The sequence below is a fragment of the Hippoglossus hippoglossus genome, chromosome 16, assembly GCF_009819705.1.
Source record: "Hippoglossus hippoglossus isolate fHipHip1 chromosome 16, fHipHip1.pri, whole genome shotgun sequence".
NCBI classification, from domain to species: domain Eukaryota; kingdom Metazoa; phylum Chordata; class Actinopteri; order Pleuronectiformes; family Pleuronectidae; genus Hippoglossus; species Hippoglossus hippoglossus.
In genome coordinates, this window is record NC_047166.1 from 20,616,128 (window position 1) to 20,638,978 (window position 22,851).

At 40.8% G+C, this 22,851-nt stretch overlaps 1 protein-coding gene across 3 annotated transcripts in view; it reads right to left on the reverse strand.

The window, feature by feature from the left end:
• The window catches only part of ascc3 (activating signal cointegrator 1 complex subunit 3), a 129,936-nt gene that overhangs the window by 25,769 nt on the left and 81,316 nt on the right, over positions 1-22,851 (reverse strand). For all 3 annotated transcript variants that reach the window (XM_034611351.1, XM_034611354.1, XM_034611352.1), the window contains exons 15-30: positions 16,060-16,251; positions 14,928-15,152; positions 12,906-13,025; positions 12,427-12,591; positions 11,716-11,802; positions 11,386-11,562; positions 9,365-9,590; positions 8,393-8,547; positions 6,947-7,045; positions 6,463-6,631; positions 5,861-6,081; positions 5,552-5,637; positions 5,138-5,304; positions 4,337-4,482; positions 1,473-1,593; positions 342-484 (exon numbers count right to left, since the gene is read on the reverse strand). In XM_034611351.1, coding sequence (XP_034467242.1) covers positions 342-484; positions 1,473-1,593; positions 4,337-4,482; positions 5,138-5,304; positions 5,552-5,637; positions 5,861-6,081; positions 6,463-6,631; positions 6,947-7,045; positions 8,393-8,547; positions 9,365-9,590; positions 11,386-11,562; positions 11,716-11,802; positions 12,427-12,591; positions 12,906-13,025; positions 14,928-15,152; positions 16,060-16,251 — 2,499 coding nt within the window. The remainder of the gene's footprint in view (positions 1-341; positions 485-1,472; positions 1,594-4,336; positions 4,483-5,137; positions 5,305-5,551; positions 5,638-5,860; positions 6,082-6,462; positions 6,632-6,946; positions 7,046-8,392; positions 8,548-9,364; positions 9,591-11,385; positions 11,563-11,715; positions 11,803-12,426; positions 12,592-12,905; positions 13,026-14,927; positions 15,153-16,059; positions 16,252-22,851) is intronic.

Here is a 22,851-nt window from a genome sequence, read left to right on the forward strand (position 1 = left end):
GTCCCTATAGCAGCAGAGAGGTGGTTGTGCTGTGTGATTGTGAACCAACACAAGAGGCATTTTAGCTGCATTCCTCAGTTATCTGTCTCACACACGTCTGGCCAAAGAGATACACTTCTCTATAATAAATCCAGCTGTCTACACAGGCCACGTTACTGTAGCGCTGTAGTCTGCTGTTCTGTGCTCAACCGTGACTGTGTGCAGCCCAAAAGAAAAGGGGTGACCTACACTCTGTAGTACTGCGCTTGAATGCATCCTGACACAGTACTGACACACAGGGAAAACTGAAACTGCTGCTGATCTCGTTAAGCTTCCTGTGTATAAGCACAACATGAGCCTACCTCTCTCTCGTCCTGGTGCAGCCACTGTTTGGGGTTGTCCTCTGTGGCCAGGTAGGCGATAAGATCCAGGGCGGTCAGTCGAGTTTGTCGTCGCGATGAGACAAAAATCAGCACTGGTTTGGCAGGGGAGTGGCTGCGTATCGCTGTGAAGATATGCATAGAAGTTTCACTTACTGTTGGTGCATTGATTCCTTTTGACAAATTATTTATTTAGTTTTCTTTTTAAATATATTTTTGGGCATTTCTCTGTAAAATGTGGAAGACACAGCAAAGGGCCAGTTTGGAACCGGGCCTGTTGCCACTGCCGGAGAAATTACTCAACTGCTCCGGTACTTGTTCTAGAATAATGTTTGGTTCAATTCTTGAAGGATCCATGATCAGCTGATGTCAGAGGGATACTTGATTACCCTGATTACACTTGTTTACATGTATTTGTTAAGAAAAAAAACGATGCAAGATATTGATTTACAGCAGCCAGTGTGAATTTGCGTCGAGCCTGCACCACATTTGACAGTAACTAGCAGCTCAATATGGAAGATCATGGTGACAGTCTGCTTTATGTTAAAGAGAACTTGTATTTTTCATTATTCTTTAATTATGCAATCAGCCAATCATGTGGCAGCAGTGCAACGCACAACAGTGTCTTGGGTTTACTCAGAAAGGCAAACAGAAAAATCTGCAGCAGAAAGTAACATCAATACAGGAATATCATATGAAATATGTGTATATTTCATTAGGATGTAATTGTACAGAAATATCTTATATTGCCAAGATCAAATTTTTGTATTTGAAGCTACATAACTGAATACTGATTGATACTATTCAGTATTAGTCATCTGAAGATAGTGTAGTAAGTGAGGTCATACACTGGATCATTTTATCTGAAATACACGGAGTAGGGGGCATGTGGTACTATAATTAACACTTGAATAAAAGAAAATATTAGATAGGTAAAAATGTTCAAAGAATTTTACCTTGAGTTCATTTTGTAGCGAAACAAACAGGCTTTTTATGAGGCACAGTCAAATTGTAGCAGTGATCTTAGCTACAACCAGCAGCATGAAGAACCCTCAATAAATCAAGTGCAAACATGTTTCAATGTGTAAACCATGTGGACATGTGCAGCTGTACCTTGGAAGGTGGGCTTGTTCATGCTGGCCATGCGGGGGCAGTAGTGCTGTCCTGGGAAACCGTGGATGTGAACTTCTAGCGGCACGGGGCGAACAGACGGACGGAAGTTAAACAAACCCACCTGTTACACACAGGAGAGGGGGATGGGGGCAGACAGAGGGGAAAAAAGAGAGAGAGAGGAGATTTAATGCGAGCAGCTGCAACCTGAAGCAACATCTGGCTGTAACGTGAACTGTCTGTCACAGAGCAGCAGGTCAATGCTGGACTCCGCTGTGCTCTTTTTAACCTCTGACGTGTCCGCTGCGTCTATTCTGTGATGAGGTGTTATGGTGCAGTGTGGCAACAGAGTCACACTCAGTGTGTTACAGGATGAGTGTGTTGTGTTGAGGGCTGCAGCATGTCTTCAGTCATCTTAAAAGCCTGGGTAATTGATGGTGGATCCACCAGTGTAGCAGCTCAGTGCCAACAACAGCCAGCCAATCAGATTTATTGATGGCAGAGGGCCAATCTGGTTTGTCAGCTCTCTCTCTACATTTCTGGCAGCAGAGCAAAAGACACTTTAAAATATTCTGAAATGTGTCTGATGCAAGAAGATACCATTAATCACAACCGACCTCATGAGTTCCACGATATACTGATCAGTAGTAAAGGCCCAAAAGGTAAAAAGAAAGAAAGAGAGGCATCACTTATATGTTAGTATCTTATTCTGGAAGCTCTAATATTTTATCTTCTAAGCTCATGGTCCAAATTTACTTTTGTTAAATTAACAGCTGAAATAAAGGTGACTGTGGGATTGTATTTAGTCTCTTAAAGGGATAGTTCACCGAAAAATGTAAATTCACTCATTACCCCTGAAACTCCTCAAGTGTTTTGTGGACTCAAACACTTCACCCACCCCTCCATCGGCATAGTGGTAGATAATGGTTGAATTTTTATTTCTCAGTGAACTATCCCTTTAAGGGTGGGGAAAATTACATTAATTCAATACTCTTTTTGTCATATTCAGCAAAAATCTCCTCTCGGTCGACTAGTTGTATGTTCGGTATGTGTGTGTGTCTGTGAGAGAGAGAGAGAGAGAGAGAGAGAGAGAGAGAGAGAGAGAGAGAGCGCATTGGGAGTTGCCGCCAGACCATGCTGCAGGCCGCGGCAACCACACAATGGGTGAATTTTGTGTGTATGTTTGTGGTGGCCAATTCCAACTTTTTAGATCAGACATAATGGACATGCGTGAATGTGGGGGGGGGGGTGTAGCCTCTAAAGGAGCAGTGAAGAGACGGGTGTATTTGTTTTTAAATATCAACAATCGTCAGCAGATCCCTCTTACTATGACAGATTTTCCGGGCATGAGAATGAATGCTTGTCTGCTGAGTGAACTTATCTGCTCACCCATTGAATTTGTATTTGCTATTCACAGGAAATGGCAGCTGATCAGGAAACAGAAAACTGCATCAGACTGAGACTAGCTCAGACAGTTGCATTATGCTTCGTGCTGCTTTGTGCTGGGTGTAAGAAAGGGCCCCCTAAGTCCTCTTAAATTGAATTAATCATGTGCTAGCAACCCCTAGAGGCGAAAATGTTTATTACATTTAACAACCTGACAATATTCGATGGTCTGAACGACATACTGTACAGTTTGTCCAGTGGGGGGCACTAGAGGATAGGCCAATCAGTCATTTAAATATGATAATGTGTAAATTAAGGGTTGCACGACAGGAGGGTCAAGGAGTGTTTAAAATGGAGAATGTTCATCCTCTGCAGTTAAGGACTGTGTGTAAAATCCTCTTCAGGTCAATTAAATATGTTCAAGATGAGTGTGTGGGCTGAAGGGGAATCAGGATTCATCTCCTGAGGACTCTTGTCAGTGATTTCAATTTAAATGCTAAAGGTGCTGCTCTTCATCAGAAGTGGGAAGATTAAAGGCGCCACCTGGAATTTTTAACCACTAGTAGTGCTATAGAGCAATATACGTTTCTGTTTTATAATTTGTGTAAAATAAACAATCTTGCATAAAAGTCAGCAATCAGCATATGGTACGTGACAGTACATAGCTTGAGGTGAACATCTTATCAATAGGGAAAAAACTATTTTTTTTTTAGAATTTGATCTTCTAATGTTTTTGTTGTGATGTTTAAAATATTTTTCAACAGAGAACAAATGTGAATAAAATAATAAGAAACCTTAAATTCATTGTTAACATCTGTGTGAGTCAGTGAATGTAGAAAGTTGTAATCCTAAAACACTGGTTAAATCAGAGAAAGAGATCCTTGAAGCAGAAAACTATTACTAACATATGATGTAAAAATGTTTTTCCGAACTCTGCTTTGATGCATTTTTTTCAGCTTGGCATACACAGGCCTTAAATGAAGTGTGTGAACTATTAGTGTTTTACTTGAAAACCCTATTGGTAAAATCCCTTCAGTAAGTTTCTTTGTATCATTTTGTGGCCCCCTCTGCTTCAAGCCGACGCCAGATCCTCCATCTGCATTGCTGCAAGCATTCCTGATGATTAGAACTTCAGCATGATGTCCAGGCACAGACCATTATAGAGAAAAACAACAACATTAACTCCAGACCAAAACTATCTGTTTATCCTAATTGCTATTATTATATATATTAAACCAGATATGAGGAAACAAATAAACCATAAAAAAACAGAGTGAGACAAAGGCTGTGGTTCCTGGCTGGCTTCATTGCAGCATTGTTTTTTGTACACAAAACCGATTGGACTTGTCCTGGAACAAAGGAGCTTATGAAGATGACCCTGCATCTGGCCAAAGAACGCAGGGTCAGAGGGTAACACCAAATGACTTGAAGCACTTTTAAGCAATGTTGGTAAAAGATGTAATTCCAGGATGGATTCTGACCTGTCCAATTCCCAGCCAGTCGGCGAGGTCTCGAGCGTTGGCCAGAGCTGTGGACAGACCGACCACTCGCACACTCTTAGACGTGTGAGAGGAGATGAAGTTGGTCCTGGACACAATGACCTCCAACACGGGACCTCTGTCCTCACCTGGAGACAGACACAAGAGCAGAGTGAGAATGTTTGTGTAACGGACCGTTGCGGTCACACTGGTACAGGTGTATATAAACATGGACGACACGACAGCTTCCCAGAAATTAGGCCAAAACATCTGGATTGCCCCCCGGTGACTGGCATTGTAGGTCATTATTCCTATCCCATCCATGTAGGCAGATGAGACACTGACCAGACAAAAAAACTTAGATATTTTGTCTTCATGTCTGGACAGTGAGATGGTATGGACACACGTTGTCCATCTTTATTTACAATCTATTTTACAGGGTTTATGATACATAGTAACATACATTATATTTGATATAATATGCATTTTAGATATATTTTGAATTAACATCCATTTGACTAAAGTCTCACTTTGCACTGTGGAAGAAAGATGCATTTTATGAAAATGCATCTTGTTCATTTCTGTGCTTGTACACATGTGCATTAAAGTGCACAGCTGCCATCTGCTAACGAGAAGGATACAAAACTTTCAAAACCTATTGGATCAAACTATGTACTTGGCCATGAGCTTCAAACGATGAGCATTAATGAAAAGAAAACAAATTCATAGGACTTAGTATTTGTTTGAGATTAAAGAAATGATCTCGTTCGAACAGCCTAATGCCACTTTGCTGTGGACTCTTACCAAGCAGGTGGATTTCGTCGATGATGAGAATGGCCACTTTCTGAACGTAGCTTCGGTTCTGCCAGCTTCTGCTCACTCCATCCCACTTCTCCGGTGTGGTGACGATGAGGTCGGCCTGCGCGATAGATCTCATGTCTGGAGTCACGTCACCCGTCAGTTCCACCACTCTACACACACACACACACACACACACAGATTAGTTAATTTCTTTAATTATTCCTAGTGTTTATCCAAAATCCCTCCAGACTTTAAAAACAAATCTTTTTCCAATTATTTTCTATATTACCTTCACTAATAGTATGATATAGGACATGTATACACACAATACTTTTTCATTACTTTGTAAACCCTGTCCATGGCAGCTAAATATGCCAGCAAACAGCTGATGACCCACTCTCGTCTGTCTTCACTCACTTCTTTCCAAGTTGTTGCTCAATTCTGACCTTCCAGTCCTCAATCCTTTCTCTCACCAGGGCTTTCATAGGGGCGATGTACACCACCTAAACAAATGGAAGCAAATACAGACACACTGTTACACAGGTAAATTCTAACTTAACTACAGCTTCTGATATTCTGAAGGGTTGAACAGATTCCAGTGTTGTTTCTGGTACTTCTTATTTACATACATGAACATTACTTGATACTAAAACTGACAACAGTGATTCCTTTACCAAAAATCCCTTTGAATTCAACACTAAAAGAGACAGAGCCAGCCCATCTAACCTTAGAGGTCGGATATTCGTTGAACACCCGAAACATGGCCATCTCTGCAGCGATGGTTTTTCCAGAGCCTGTTGGCGCCCCCAGAAGGACATTAGTGTCGGTGTGGTACAGCGTGTGGAAGATCTGGGTCTGGATGGGGTTGAAGTGAGTGAACTTGTACAGGCTCTCGAACTGAGGGTTACCCAGAGCCGTCACCGGCAACGGCTGCAGGTCCAGAAGCTCTGACAGGAGGAGAGGAGGAAAAGGGGAGGAGGTCAATTTCAAGTTAGTGGTACCAAAAAGAAGGCTGCATCCAAAAAGAATACATTTAGTACAGAAGGGAATGAATGTAAACAACACTAACTACAGGTGACATATCTTGTACTCAGTAAAAAAAATTCAAGCAATGGACAAAATCTGACATTTATTGAGATAAAAATGTTGAGGATTCAAACTTAAAGCTTATGTAGCAACTGTACAGAGCATTTTTGATGCAGGGAATTTTAGTAAATTTAGATCAATAGCTAGAGTATGTAGTAGTCATGCTGCAAACAACAGAAAAACAGACATTAGTTATTTATGCCACAACATGAATGTGTGGTTAAGATGTGGAGTGTGTGTACCTGTGTGCGGGGGGTGTCTCTCGGGTAAGATGAGGTTCTGGAAGTTGATGATGCAAACGGCCTCGGCCCCGAGCCAGCGGTCAGACACTGCCTTGATGTAGTACTGAGAGGGCAATGGCTCAAAGATGGGGATGGTGAACACGATGTGCTGCGGCTCCGCTGTTACTACCTGGATAAGGCAAAATATACACACACACACACACCGACTTAAAAGAAGCAAGAGCAGACGTAGCACAGTGTTGTTTGAGGTATATTGTCTTCATGTTAACAGAGGTAAGTAGTCCACATTTATATAATGCTTTTTTAATCTTATGGACAATTCAAAGCACTTTACAGCTCTTCACAGCACTTTTCTATGTTACATCATTCACCATTTGGAGTTGATTGTTCGGCCCAAGGAGACTTGAAGTTGAACCACCCACCCTGAGGTTAGCAGGCGACCTTCTCTACCTCCTGAGCCACGGGCGATAAAAATGAAACTAACCTGTTTCTTCTGCAGGAGGAAGTACTCCGAGTGGTAGATGTGATCATTGATGGGATCCTCCACCCACAACCACCATGGCTCCCCCACTGACCCATGGACCTGAACCATAGAGGGACAGGACAATTTAATCCATCTCAATTCTTCACATTACAGTGGTGTTAATAAACCAACAAACAAACAAAAGACCTAAAACGTATAAGTTATGTGAGAGACCAGTCATGACTGGGAAAATGGTCTCAGACTTTCATTGTGTGTGCACAGTATATCACTGTTAATGTTTTTTTCTTTATTGTCTTTTGCTCATATTTGATGCTCAATGAGTTCAATCAAATTTAATTTTAAAATATTTAAGTACAACTGACTGAAAAAGGACTGAGAAAGAAAAATGCTGTGTCACTGTGTTTTCTCTCTCTGTGTGTGTGTGTGTGTGTGTGTGTGTGTGTGTGTGTGTGTGTGTGTGTGTGTGTGTGTGTGTGTGTGTGTGTGTGTGTGTGTGTGTGTGTGTGTGTGTGTGTGTGTGCGCGTGTGCGCATGCATTTGGCCCTTCTACATAGAACATTCTACATGCCTCTTCCAACTTATTCCCATCCCGGAGACATAAAAAAAAAATCAAACGATAATACAATGATAATACAAAATGTCAGCCTATAAGCACCGCAAGTTTGATACCGTCAGGGCTGTGGTAACATGAATCATGTGAGTGAGGGCCGCGTGTTTCCTGGGTGCCATCAGGAAGGCGGCTCATGTGTCCGTACATGTGTCCTGGCTCTGCAGCCAGATCACGGCTAAGCCAGCCAGTGTTCCGTTACCACTCTCTCATGATTGAAGCATGCATCGCTAATTGGACATAAACATTCATCTTCATAAACAGCCAGTAACAATGAGCTTCCTGTTCCGCTCAGATTCCAGTAGGAACCCCGGACTAAGCTTCCCATGATCCCCTCTGGCCTGCCCGCTGAGGTGGAACATGCTGGTGAGGTCTGGAGGCATTCTGGCTCTCAAGGACAGATGGAGATTCTGTGGCTATAAGAATAACAAGGTAGGAGGAGCAGCTCGTCTTTCCTTTAAGGTGAAAATAGAACCAATGCAGCAGTAGTTGTGATATTTAAAACTTTTTGTTGTGTATGTAGGATGATTTACTGCTAACTCCACTGCTATCTGCATGTTCACTGTGATTTAAAAAACATTCTGATGCAATAAATTCTTCCAGAAGTGTTTTGTGGAAAACATCACTGGGATTATTTTATATTAAATATCTGTCAATAGATCCCTTTCACCTAAATCTTACACACTGGACCTTTAAGCACTTTTTGTCTTAACTGTGAGCAGTCAAGAATTTGGACACAATGAAATGTAAATTAACATTTGCTGTTTCAAGCTATTTTTAAATAGTAAGTGGAACACACAGGAGCAGTATGCTTGTGTGAGACTGTACACATCATATACCTGATCATTCCAGTGGAAGTCCGGTGTGACGAGGAGACGGATACGCAGGACGGTGCGCGTGATTGGCTGGATATTGGCCTCCATGGTGATCGAGGGGATCTGATGGACGCACTGTTTGACCGATAAGCCGATGTTGACGTGGTGCAGCATGTGACCTGCAAAAGACACACCTGGCATTAACATGTGCTCTGTGTCATAAATATGAGTTAACCTGCTGAAGTGCATACCTGTACAATTACAATTCGCTATTAGCAGCTCATATTCTAACTACGTCGGCTAAATACATAATGTAGATTTTCAAAGCACTAATTCCATCAGTAAAACAAAAGCGTCACCACTATGCTGTGATGAAGTTTCGATTTAGAATTTAAAAAACTGCTTTCATGCAGTAATATTTTCCAATCGCTTCAAAATTTCTATTCTTTCAATTACTGTTAAGCTACTGAAAATGAAGATCAAGCCTCTCTGCAGCTGTTTCACATTAAAAGCCTCCCAGAACAGAGAGGGATAATCAAACCTGAGCCACTGGAAGGCTTTTAATGTGAAACATCTGCTGGAGAAGTGTTGGGTTAATTGACAATAGCTTAGCACAGAATGAAAAAAAACATTTTCTAAGTAGAACCAAATGCAGTGAGTCTGTAAGAGAGAACCTCAGACCTTCAGCATGGTGAGACCATCGACTGTACACAGAGATGGATGACACAACAATTCTTAAAAGTGAAGCCAAAACTTCTACAATATAGGTCATGAACCCCTCCACGTTAGCAGATGGGACATGAACCAAAGATTTTTTTTTTTTGTGATTTGTTAAGTGTATGTATCGAGAGACCTCGCTAGCGTGGCTTCCACACAACAATCACTACTGTGCAGGCTCCAAAAGACTTCACCAGACCCAACCGTTCTAAACGGTCAGCGCCTGTAGCTTCACTTTTGTGCAGTGGGAGGAAGTGGAAATGCGACGTATGTGTTTACCAATCTCATCCTTTCTCATCTCCTTCAGTTTGTCCACAGTGAGCTTCTTCTCCTCCAAGCGGTTCAGCACAATGTGACTCAGGTTGGGGAACTGGCGAAGAGGGTGGGCGAAGCTCCACAGCCGCTTGTCGATCACTTTACACAGGGTGAGAAGTCGGTAGGTCATGGCCGGCCACCGCTTCCTCAGAGCAATCTCAAACAACGCCCTGACGATTCGAGCAGCATTCTGGAGAGAAGCAGGAGGAGGGGGGGGAAAAGCTGCATCAGAATCTATGTCAGAACTACACAAATTATAAATTGATTTATAGACATGTTATCTCTGCTTTCCCAAGACATTAGTAGTTTTAACTTAACCTGTGGAAAAAAGATGGAATGAAACAAGTGAAAACTTGAAGCAAGGTCACTTGCAGCAGCTGAATGGTACAACATGCTCCACAGTGCAGATTGATCACATGTGATCATGAGAAGCTCTGGCTGGGCTCAGAGCAGACGTCCAGGTTGGCCACAGCTGTCCACTGATGGATTGCTCATGTCAGCTCTGAAGGAGAGGTCAGGTGGCAGTGGTGGTGCTCACTGATAGACTGCTCAAATGTGGCCGGGCAGTGATGAATGTGGTCAGGTGTTAATGTGATCTGATCATCTGAGGGCTGAATGCATTCTTATCGGAGATTATTCAAATCTGGCTGTGATGAAAGCTGGCTGAGACAGAGATGTGGCTGGGCCCAGGAGGGTTACTCTGAATTATTGGTCACACTCTACTCTTCCTTACCACCTCCTCCGACGAGGTTATGCATTTGTCTCAGTTTGTCTGTCTGTTAGTGGGACTACGCAAAATCCATTAGCACAGAACCTGGTGGAAGGATGTGGTGTGTCAGAGAAGAACCCATTCAATTTTGGTGCTGAACCAGATCAGATAAATAAAAATGTCACTTTCTTTAACACTGCGTAATAGGTCGTTATTTTAATGATTTTTGTTGATTTCTCATAGAATATTTCATGGATTTGGATGAAAAAGATCAGACGTTTGGGGGATTGATATTTACGAGTTTGTGTGATTTGCTGCAGATCCAAATATTTATCTGGATATAGTGAATTTAAATGAGGTTTCATGAGGGGACAGTGTAGTAAACTAACATGCATGTCAAACACTTTAACTAAGTTCCAGCTGCTTCAGCATCACTACCACTATCTTCTCTGATTTCAGCAGCAAAACTGTTCACCTGCTATCTGTGTGTTAACAGTAACTTTACTTCACGCTCTTCATTAACCAACACAAAGGCATAGCTGAAAGCAGGGTAATGTTTTGCCCTTGTGTGTGTGTTTGTGTCTGTGTATAAAATAACTCAACAACAAAAGGATGGATTTTCACCAAACCTTGTGTGCATATTATTTAGGATAAGTCTGTGAATGGATTCAAAATGTGTTGGACGCTGATAGTCATCAACCTTTTAACTCGTAAGACTTAAAACTTACATGAATTCATTTTATTTTCTTCCTTTAGTTATATTTGTGATTTTATATTTGAGTTAGTTCGGTCAGAATCAGTGACATTCAGGTTCCAAATCATCAATTGTGTTGTAGTGTTGTTAAAAAAAAAACACACTTGGGCATAAATAAAGATTAAGAAAGTCCTATACATGGATTTATGTATTGACTTAATTTGTAAATACATATCAAATACATATTAATTTAATCAATTATCAAAAGTGAGAAAGCATTTTCTGTTTAGAACGATTCAAATAATTTTGAACAACAATGGAAACTGTATTTAACAACCATATCCCAGAGTATCTTTATGTATCTCAGTTCAAACTCAAAAAAATGATTAAGTTCATCAATCTTTTTGTCCTACAACCTGTCACCTGGATTTACAACAGAGAGCTTGTCAACAAGAGTAGACAACAGCTGCTGGTAACTTTAAAACTTAATTTACAATTGATATAGTAGCGCTCATTGTAATTTGGTGGTTTAACTGACTGATATATTGATGTAGTGTGTGTGTGTTGTTCCTTCTTGCTCACCTGTGCCACATACGACAGGTCTGAGATGAGCGAGAAGCTGTCCACCTCCCCACGGCCGATGTACGTCTGCAGCAGAATGTTGACCTTGCCGTAGCCGTTCTCCACGCCGCCTGCAGCCTGCAGCTCACAGTTGTTATACAGCAACTGCTCCAGCTCCTCCGTCTCATCATCACGAACCTACCAATACAATACATTTATGTTTTTAAATTGTCATAGAGTTGTCATCAGCTGTTTACTGGGTGACTACAGGTTAATAATTATTACTACTTCATTTAGAAACATTTGACTGAAGCTCTGACTGTCATAGTTGTACCTGTGATGACCCCTCACCTTTAGCTGTTCAAACTCCTCGGCCTTGGACACGATACTGAAGACATCAGCTTCTGTTCGCTGAGAGTTGAAAAGCTCGTTGAACGTCTTCAGGGATGGAGAGAAAACAAAACGAGGAAGATAAATAGAATTTACAAGATATACATAAGAAGGAGATATATAGAATTAAACAACATTATTGTGTTGAACTAAACAAGGTTCCTTTCATCTACAAGGTTACACTTGTACAGGAAACAAAATACCCGCTTGCTAACACACTGGGCAAATACTGGGGTACAGGTACAGGAAAGGTACAGGGAACTCAAAAAATGGCAACTACTCAGGTGATAAAATGTAAACTTTCACTCTGTACATTTTTTTTTAATTACACATTTAATTTCTTACCTTTACCTTTTTTACAATTACAGCTTGAGGTGTATGTTTAATGCTGAACAACTCACGTGTATCTCTAATTAACTATGTAGCTTGTTTAGACTTTTAAGGGGTTATGTGTTTAGAGTTTACTACTATGGTGTATGTGATGTAGAAGTGACTCTACCTCTATGGTGTATGTGATGTAGAAGTGACTCTACCTCTATGGTGTATGTGATGTAGAAGTGACTCTACCTCTATGGTGTATCTGATGTAGAAGTGACTCTACCTCTATGGTGTATGTGATGTAGAAGTGACTCTACCTCTATGGTGTTGTATCTGATGTAGAAGTGACTCTACCTCTATGGTGTTGTATCTGATGTAGAAGTGACTCGCGGTCCTTCCTAGGTCAGTGGATCCGAAGTAGCCGGTTCGCTCCTCAAAGCGGATCATCCTCGCCTTGTCCAGCTTCCTGCCAGACTCCACCACCAGCTCCTTCCTGTACAGCTCCAAGGACGGATCCATCTGAAACAATATCAGTGTTTGATTTCAATCAGACAACACATATAAAGATCTTCCATACATTTCTTGAGAGTTAGTATATCTGATTGTTGTCCTCTCAATAACTCCTAATATTTGCTTCTTTGGAAGAAATAATAGCACCAAATCACAACATACATTATCTCAAGGCACTTAACAAAGTATGTCAGAGACTTTAAAAATTATAGAGAAAACTTGTTCTTTTATTCATGTTCTTTCATCATAATAGTCCTGAAGAGAACCTTGTTGTCTCACTGATAAACAGCAGAATAATAGAAGTGTCACTTTGAAGCACCAACCTGATAAGCCTTGTGGTTGATGCCGTATGCCAGTGGGTTGGCCCTCATGCGAACATAGAAGTACGTATAACTCAGCCACTTCACTGCCTCCTCCACGTTGGTGACTGTCCCCAACACAATCTAAAGCAGAAGAGAAAAGAAATAGAAACGCTTGTAAGGCATGCAACTGGTCTCTGCTGCCATCTAACGGACATTTGAGGAAACTGCAGTATGGACACAGCCCGCTCTTATTACTGTGTCCTCTTTCCAACAACAACACCAGATTTCTTAGCAGCACAGTTTGGATCACAATGCAGATTAACCACTTCTCAACTGAGAAACAAAAATAAAAACACAAGAAAGAAACAGTATATGTGTGAGGGTTGGGTTGAGTCACATTCATAATTGTGAGGTTAATGTCTTAACTTACAAACTACATTAACATGTTTGTTTTCTTTAAAACAGAGTTAAGAGGATTTTTGGGGGAGTTGCAGTGGCAGCCTGACAAATCTGCTGATCATTATGAAGCCTCCACTAAAGTTCATATGACATCCTTATAATATTTTTAAAGAACACATCATGTAATAGACAATTAAAATGTAATAATAATAATATTTCATTCATATAAAACTTTATTTGCCAAATTATTATAAATTATTGGCCACACTCAATTGCTTTGAAGTGAAAAGAAAAGAGTAGAAATTGGTATCTGAAAGCGAACTCCCCCCCCCCCCGCCCAGTAGGATAGATTTTGGAACATGATAGCACATATATCAAGAGTATAATATTGTTATAGATAAAACAAAATGAATAGAAGCAACGTGTAGTTAACAGGATAGATACAGGAATTAAATGTACATATGTACTGTTTATCTATAAAATTATATAAAGGATCATATAAATACAGACCATCATTTAAAATAGGAGAAAGACTATAGCGCTTTTCTTCTATCTTTTTCCTCCCTTTCGTGCTAATATATGTTTTATTCATTTAAATTTCTTGTCTAATTCTTCTTATTTTCTGGGTGACATGAGCACAGTAATGTCTTAATTGCTTTAATGTTTCTGCAATTTGTTGATTTGGATATTGTGCTCTTTAAAAGATTTTGGTCCATAAGTACTGAATGAATCCATAATAAATGATCATGAGGTGACATGATTCCTATTTTATTTTTCTTTAGAGGTCCAGTGTGTAAGATTTAGTTGAAAATGATCTATTGGCAGAAACGGAATATAAAACAATCCTAGTAATATTTTCACTAGTGTGTTTCATCTAAATTGTACCAATTGTTGTTTTCTTTACCCTAGAATTGGCCCTTTATATTTAAATACTTTATATGAACATCAGAGTGGGTCCTCTCTATGGAGCTGCCATGCTTTTTACAGTTAAACTAAAGTTTTTATGACAACTGAAGGCTACCTCAGGTTCTCTTTTATGTTTGGAATGGGAGGGTGAGATGAGATGTATTCAGCTGCAACATGTAACTTCACCACTAGATGTCACTAAATTCTACACAATGAACCTTTAAAGAGGACCACTTTTTTTTTCACCTTATTGGAAAGATACAAAACATTCTTATAAATTTAACAGTTAAAACAAATCACTGCATAACGTGATGAGGAATTGAAACACAGAAGAAATGAGATGTTAAATACACGTGTTGAAGATTTCAAAGAAGATTTCTCACTCAAAAATATACCAAAATAATAACACAATAATGTATCTATAACAGGTAATGTAATCTTGTTGTTACCCACACAGGTGTAATGTTACACAGAGACCTCATGTAATGAATAACGTTTCTTCTCACAATATACAGAATGATGAAACTGCTCAAAGTTGCTCTAGTTAAATCAGTAAAGATTTGACTGAATCTTTGTAGCAGCAAGAAAAGCTTCCACAAAAAATACATATATAACCTTCCCCTTCGCTAGTGCCTTCATTTTTCAGAAGAGAACGAAGAAAAACTTTACATTTTAGACTTGAAAGCATAGAGAAAAATTTATCCTTGTCCTGTCAAAGCAGGTTGTGTAGAGACTGACCTCAGCGTTGAGGTTGTCAGCCAGATTGTCCAGAAACTGACTCTCGATGGGGTTCTGCTGAGTCAGCAGGGTCAGGTAATGACTCAGCTTATCATGGGAAGTGATGATAGTGCCCTCGCCGTACTTGTCAAACTGAGGACGACCGGCACGGCCGAAAATCTGCATGACATCCAGGATACCCAGATCCACTAGGGCACCGCGCTTGGCGTCGTAGATCTGAGTGCCCTGTTAGAGAAACCAGAGACAAAGGCCGATTCAGACGACTTGAAACACACGAAGATTAATGCAGTGCAACAGCAAGAGCCCAATATTCGATATTGTAAATTATTGTTATTATTTTTTTATAGACAAATAAAAAAAATCAATTATGATATTTTCAAAGATGTAATCTAAACAAATAAAAATGATTGTTTGTTGTTCAATTTGTACATTCTGTGCACTGGCCTTAAAACAGCATGCTAAATGTAATGGATGAGATGGTGCATTTAATGTTAATTAGTTAACATATTGTTTCTTCTCTGGGTTTGATCAGATTTCATGGTAACCAAGTTTATTCAGTTTCAATCAACACTTTCCCACAATTTTTTTTAGTGCGGACTAAACTCTTTGGTATATTTATTTATTCATACTCTTTGGTATATTTATTATTTGTGTATTAACATCAGTGACCCAAGTCTGTTGCACCAAGGACTCACACACACAGTAATTTATTTTCACTTAATCCCACAGACACTGTCCTGCCACCTGAGAAGATTTTTTTTCCTTTTTGAGAAATGCTTTTTAAAAAAATATGACAGTGATCGGCTTGGAAATGAAAAGCCTCATTAAACTAGAAAAAAATAGAAAAGCCTCTTTTCAACAATGAAACTCCTATATATTTCTCAGATTTAGCTCCATCCACTTTATGGCTCTTGCCTCCAAAAACTACCTTTGCTCCAGTGTGTGCGTGTGTGCTTGTGTGTCTGTATTATTAAAGAAACTCACAACTGATGTCACAGTTGTGTGTCATTGACACATTTAAGATCCCTGAAGGTGTGAGATTGAGATTCTGGGGCAGTTGCTTAAAGAATGTATGGGCAAGTAAAAAAATGCAAGAAGAGAAGCCAAACAAGTAAAAACTAATCGCCAGGACCTTGATGATGACTGCATGGGCCGGCAGGTTCACTCCCCAGGCCAGTGTGGCAGTGCTGACCAGCACCTTGAGGTAGCCTTTGGAGAACATGCTCTCCATCATACTGCGGTCAGAACGCAGCATGCCAGCATGGTGGATCCCAAAGCCTTCTGGGAACATCTCCTTCATCTGCTTGTTTCTGGAGCGCTGGATCTGAAAGAAATGGATAGAGAGGTTAGTTTTGGGGAAAAAAAGAGAAAACTGTTTAAGGGAATAAGGGTAAAAAAGCAGCTCTGGGTTTTTCGGTTGTCAAAGGTTGAAAGATATTTTTTTGAACTGCAGAGAGACGAGACACCTGAGGAGCTTAGCCATAATTCCTGTTATATTTTTCCAGAATAATATCATCAATGAAAATAACAACCTTTCTAGAAGCTGTCTAGAACAAGAACATGACGATGTGTGAGAATAGTCACATCAGACCTTACACACGATCCTAACTCAAATCATAATGAAGTCCTCAAAAGGTATGACCAGGCTATTTGGTGGATTGTAATGCACTGCACGCTGCAGAACTAAACAACATCCGCAGCCTGGAGACCACACACAGTCAGTGAGATTGAGATGTGTGCTGGTGACTGACAGCAGGGCTGTGACCTGGCCGGGCTTCAGGGAAGTCATCATCACAGGGTTTATCTGTCTCTCTGGGCATCTAAATGGAGGTCAGTACCCAGCAGGCCTCTGCACCGCAAAAACAGAAAGCTCATTACGGCCAGCAGCTGACACACACACACACACTGACACACACACACACACACACACACAGTCTGGATTTGGATGCTAACCTTGTGGAAGGAGGAGAAGGACTGAGACCTTAAGAACCCAACTGTGCAGCAGGTCTATTGCTGTCTGACTGAAAATCTGATAAAATGTCACATTGCTAATTGCTAAAAGGGGGGGGTTCTCCATGATGTGAAAACAATAAATGTCCAGAAAAAAATCCAGATAAGTATTAGTCTCTTTCACAGATAATTTATATTGAACAAGTTGATATTGTTATTTCAGTGTCAGATAATGTTGGCTAAATTTAATTCTCTGCCATTTATCCAGGGTCGGGTGGTGGTGGCAGCAGGTCAAGCAAAGTAGACGTCCCTCTCGTCGAGCAACATTTTCCTCCTGGGAGATCTCAGGGCGTTCGCAGACCAGATGAGATGTAAGATCTCTGCATGCGTTCCGTGTGCACCTGTATAACTCCTACTTCCAATGAAAGGCACCCAGGAGGCATCCTAATCAGATTCCCTAACACCCCAACTGACTCAAAGCAGCAATGAGGTCTACTAAAAGCTGAGCTCAGCCACCAAGGGCAGAGAATTAATTTCAGACGCTCGTAGACGCACTCTGGTTCTTTCAGTCACTACCCAAAGAGTTCGGAGCGCAGGTGAAGGTTGGAACTAAGTTGAATGGTAAATCTGGAGCTTTGCCTTCAATTGATCCTCGTTTGTTTCCCAGCAGTGAGAGCTGACATTTTCTATATTTGGGGAAATATGACCGTAGGTACATATTAACTCTTTAGTTTGTAGATTTGGTCAGAAGACGCAATGTGGGACCTGATTTGTCATTGAAGTCTTGAAGATTTCACTCACAATGATTTTTGGACATCGTCAACACAGATCTAGTATAATCTCGATTTAACAGGTGATTTGGAAGAGTGTTGTCCTGTTACTCTTCCACTCCCTGCACTTGAAGCAGGGATTTATTCAGATGCCAGTCCCATACGGATGATGCAAGAGAACAGAAAGCAATCCTGCTCTGCTGTCTAAAGCCATATATGTTTGAAAATCAGTGCACGCTGTGGCCTGGTGCGAGTCCTAGGGGCCGCTGTGCCCTGTGCTGTTGAGATCCATGTGAGCAGGGAAAGGTGGGTAATTGAAATGCTATGGCTGAGGCTTTGCTTTGAGATGTCAGAGTGTGTTACAGCCATGCTTCCAGCCTCTAATCTAAGGTGAGTTTGCGCTGATGTCTGCTGTGCCATGGCTGTATCTGAGATGGCAGTGACCTAAGCTCCTGATCAGGTCCCATTAGGCCCTGCCGCTCGCTGCTGCTGCTTCAGAGCTCCCCCTGTCCACAGACAGCCACCTGCCAGCTCCACTTACTGTCTATCAAGGCTGTGACTACAGAGAGGACACCAGCCAACACCAGAACTGTAATAAACTATTCAGAAGCCTGTAAGGAGACCTAAATACAACTAGGTGTATGTGACTGGTTTTACATTTTAGACAATTTAAAGAGAGGCCTCATATATCCCTGATGCTTTGAGAAACAATATACAGGAGCGAAGCAAAAGCATTTTTAGAAATATGGAAGCATCAGTATTTTTATACATCCCACCACTTTCAAAGCCGAGACTTCAAAGTGTAAAATCACACCGAAAATGTGGCGAATGAGAGCCTGTGTCTCTGTAGTGGAGAGTGGTGGATAGATGGCCCCTGTCTCACATTATCACCATCAACACTGACACTCATGAGCAACAAAACTCCTCATTTACTTTGACATCACGGAGACACGGTGGCTAATTGTTGTTCATTTAGTGGCCCTTGATAGTCATATTGTTCAAAGAGGCTGGCTTTTAATGGCAGATAGGCAGGAGGGAGTGGGAGGACGAGTTTCCACTCACACCCACTCTACTCCTCTTTTCTATCCCAATCTGCCTCTTTCCCTTCATATCCCATTCTGTTGTAGATCCATCTAAAGCAGGACATTTACTAAATTCGCCGCTCTCCTGATCAAACTGTCTCCTGTTCTCCTGAGAATTAAATGCGGGCAATTTTTTAGTAGCTCTTTTAAACTTCTTTGACGACACCATTGCTGTAAACAGATAAAAATATAACAGACCCACTAAATTAGTATTGAATTGGCTGCTTCAATCATTCTGCAGTAGACTGGACCTGCTGTGAGCCATAAAAAGTCTACAAAGATACAAGTCCACAGAGGAAAATAGAGATTGGTCGCGGGACGCTACAACTAACTCATGTTAATTTGCTGTATTATTCTTTACGGCTGTCGGTTTCCTCTGCTGAAATGGTCAGTTGGCTCAGATAATAATAATAAATGAGGTTCAGTCGTTATTTCTGTGAATGTCCATTCTGCTGCATCTAAACAGAAACGCCTTGAGATACGCATTAAATAAGTCCACACATGCTTCTTCTCCGTTCTGCTGGTTTTTCCGTTAACTACGAAAACCTTAGTTGGCAGAATGCAGCTTTTGGTAAATGTAAACAAATATAATTTGAATGGTTAGTTCCTAATGAGGAACAAACCCACAATGTCCAAAAGACACTGTGTTGTGTGTCGTGTTCGGTTACAGTGTTCATCAGTTGCCGTCGAAGTTGGTGTCCAAGAGAAATGAGGGCGAATCCTCCACTTATAGCTCTTCCGTCTGCTTTTCAGCGTTTTGAATCAACCAAAGAACTTTTTTGTCCGAAGATGTGTTGATAGGCGACGGCTGTATAAGGACGGGACAAGCTGGTGATGCAATGAGGCCAGACCATCTTATTTTGTTTCGGCCGACGTGGTCTACGCGGCCGATGAAGGATTCAGCCGACGTCGGCTCCGTAGACCGGGTCCTCAGAAAGATGAGGCCAATGAATTGAGACACAGAGAGATGTGAAGTAGCCGCGAAAAAAACAGAGCACAATAAAGCCACATCCGGTGAAAATCGAAATACTCTGGTTCATTGAAAGTTCGAGCTGTAATATAAGAAGTAGCAATGGAAGTCATTTTTTGTGTGTATTTGTTGATATGTTGTTTGTGTGTTAGCAGAGACAATAGAAAGCAAGTATATGGCACCAGGCCTTAGTCCTTGAGCTTAGTGGGTGGCAGAGAAGAATGTGTCTGTTTTAATGCTGATGAAGCAGCGATTAAAGAGGAAAATGGACTTGCTACGTGCTACCATGATAAGATGCGAGGCCCCTCCCCGAGGCTATGACACTGCAGATGAGCCGTAATCCTAGAATAGTCGGGGTGGGTGGAGAAGCTCTCCGTTTTCTACTCACTGTCTACTGTCACTATTACACAAAGCTGCGTTTCTATTTACAGCCACCGATTCTTGTGATGTGAGAGTCTGTCACTCCACTGTGTCACTCCAGTCTCCACCAGCCTTTGAGCTACGACTCACTGTTGTTGATCAGTGCTCTGGGAAGCCGGTATGGCGTGCTGACATGTTGTCAAAGATCTGCCACAATGAAAGGACTGGCAGTGGACAAGACTCATAAAAAATAGCAGCAAATAAAAGCAAAGTGACATTAATGAGCCTACGCTAGTGCTGCTGTAGAGTCCCCGGAGGTTTCACGCTCACAGGCATCAGTTTGTCTGAATCGGTGTTTCTTGTCAAACAACGTGACATGAAAGCTGCACATCAAAGGAGAAAAAGGGAGTTGTAGGGAAAATATGTCCTCACAAGCAAAGTGAAGGTGTAGAAACACTCTTCTTCAGAAATATGCCTCCATGTATTCACAGACAAATATATAATGTATAACCACCACTGAAATTCTACGTTAGCGTAAATTGTTTCTTTCCAGGCCTTAATAATCCATGATGGATCTATAATACAATCTGTGTAATGAACTCATGGGACCACAAGGTGTCTCTTAACCTCCACAGAAAAGCTGCGTGTGCTCCGCTACCAGCGACACGGTTTCATCATTTGAGAGGTGGATATTAAAAAATACTGGAGACAGGGGGCTGGGGGTGTGGAGAGGAGCAGAGGTGAAGAGAAGGAAGGAGGAGGAGGAAGGTGCAGGCTGGATGGTTCAGAGCTGGAGCAAATTAAAGTCAAATGGGCTTTTGAATGCAATACCCTGGGGAGAGCTTTGGGCAGAGGCTTTCTGCGCACAGGTCAAAGCAATATACAGTTTGCTTTTTATCCTGACTTATTTCACTACTTTCTTATATGTACAAAGAGATTGTGAACATTTGTAGCCTCAAATCCACATTTATTGTGATTCTTATCTTCAGCTACGACTGTTTCAGTATCTTTTTATTGCTTACAAGAGCTGAATTTCTAAACTAACCGGTCAACTAAACTGTTCCATCGTTCACATTCAAACGTAGACAAGACGAGAAAGAAATCTATGAGATGGAAATGGTGCACTCGGTTGCAGCAGCTTCTCCCGATCAGTGTTTCTGATTGACTCATTTTTACATGCATATTATGGAAGTGACAATAAATCTAATTCCAATTGATTAATATACAGATTCTCATTGATTGAGGTTTAATTGGACTCAATCCCACGTATATTGTCCTGCTGTCCCAAATACTCAACTGAGCTTCAACTGCGTATTATCCCACTTTACAAAATAGTCCCCAACAACTGCATCACTATGTCCTGTTTGAATAGGCTTTCCTGGAAACTACAATGACCGGCTGTATTAAGACATTTCTGAGCCTTCTAATAAATTAAATCATGTATTGAGTTATTTAATGCTGAATCTTTAGTATGAACCACAGACAGGGTGTCAGTCACTTAGAAATAATTCAGTGACAGACTAACAGGTTTGGGATTTATTGACAATAATGAATTTATAGAATAATTTCAGCTTTATCATTTTGCCAAGTCTCCTGGAATCATGTCATGGGCAAAAGGGCAAAGGGCAAAGGGCAAAAAAACAAGGTAATATCAAAGTTATGCGGTTTATTTCATACATCAGGATATAACCCTAAGAAGTCTACATTTTACTACTGATAAAAACCTCTATTTTTATTACTATACTGTTTTTCATTTTATAAAGCAAAAATTACCCAACATCCACTGGTTTTGGTTCCACACAAAACGGAAAACCTCATCTTCAGATTTAGGAAATGAATAGTTTTTTTCCCCCCATTCTCTAACATATAATTGAACAAATAATAAATCAAGAGAACATTTGGTAAATGAGAATGATAGTGAATTTTTGGTGATTTAAACAATTAACATTTAAATGTGCAGTTCAAAATGCACCACACACACTACTGGCTCATAGCAGCGAAGCTGTATTGTGCTAATAGTTAACTTTCAGTAATCACACTACAATTACTGTAAATGTCTTTTTATGTTCATTACATTAAAATTTGCACCTCATTTTCACAGTGCGTCTATAAAACAGTCCGGGGGGCATTGTGTTTCAAAACAAATTTGCTAATGATAATTAGTTACATGCACTGCCTGTGAACATGATCTTTAAATCAGCAGGGAGCCCTTATTGTAAATATAAACAGAAAAAAAAACATAATGTCATATAATAATGCAATGATCGACAATAAAAAAACCTTTAGTACAGTAGTAATCACTTGTTTGCTTAGCCACAACCACTTAGGTTTGTTTTATTGTCTCAACTACATCAAGTGGGGGATCATTCTCCAAACTGAAGCTGATGAGGACCCTGTGTATAAATATGTGCGGAGAAGGAAAGCTCTAAACTCTTCTGCTCTTGCTATGAGAGTGGGATCCTATGACAAGGTTACATCTACAATCTTGTGGCAAAGACATTTACAATCTCGTGGCTGGGAGGAGGAATCTGATTTTATTTCACTCATCTTTCTTCTCCCTTCTCCAAGACTTCTGCTCATAACAAGGTTTTCCTTTTTTCTGATTGATCACACCATAAAAGTCAGTCTTTATTTTCTGCGCTGTTGTTCTCCACTGAATGTATCAGATGCCCTGTTCATTTGCATTGCTCCTGCTTGAGTCAACCACAAGATCTATGTTTGAGACTGCCCTCCTTGCTGTCTCTGAGCAACTTCACACTGCTTGAGCAGCCTCTCTCTCCTCTGTCCTCATC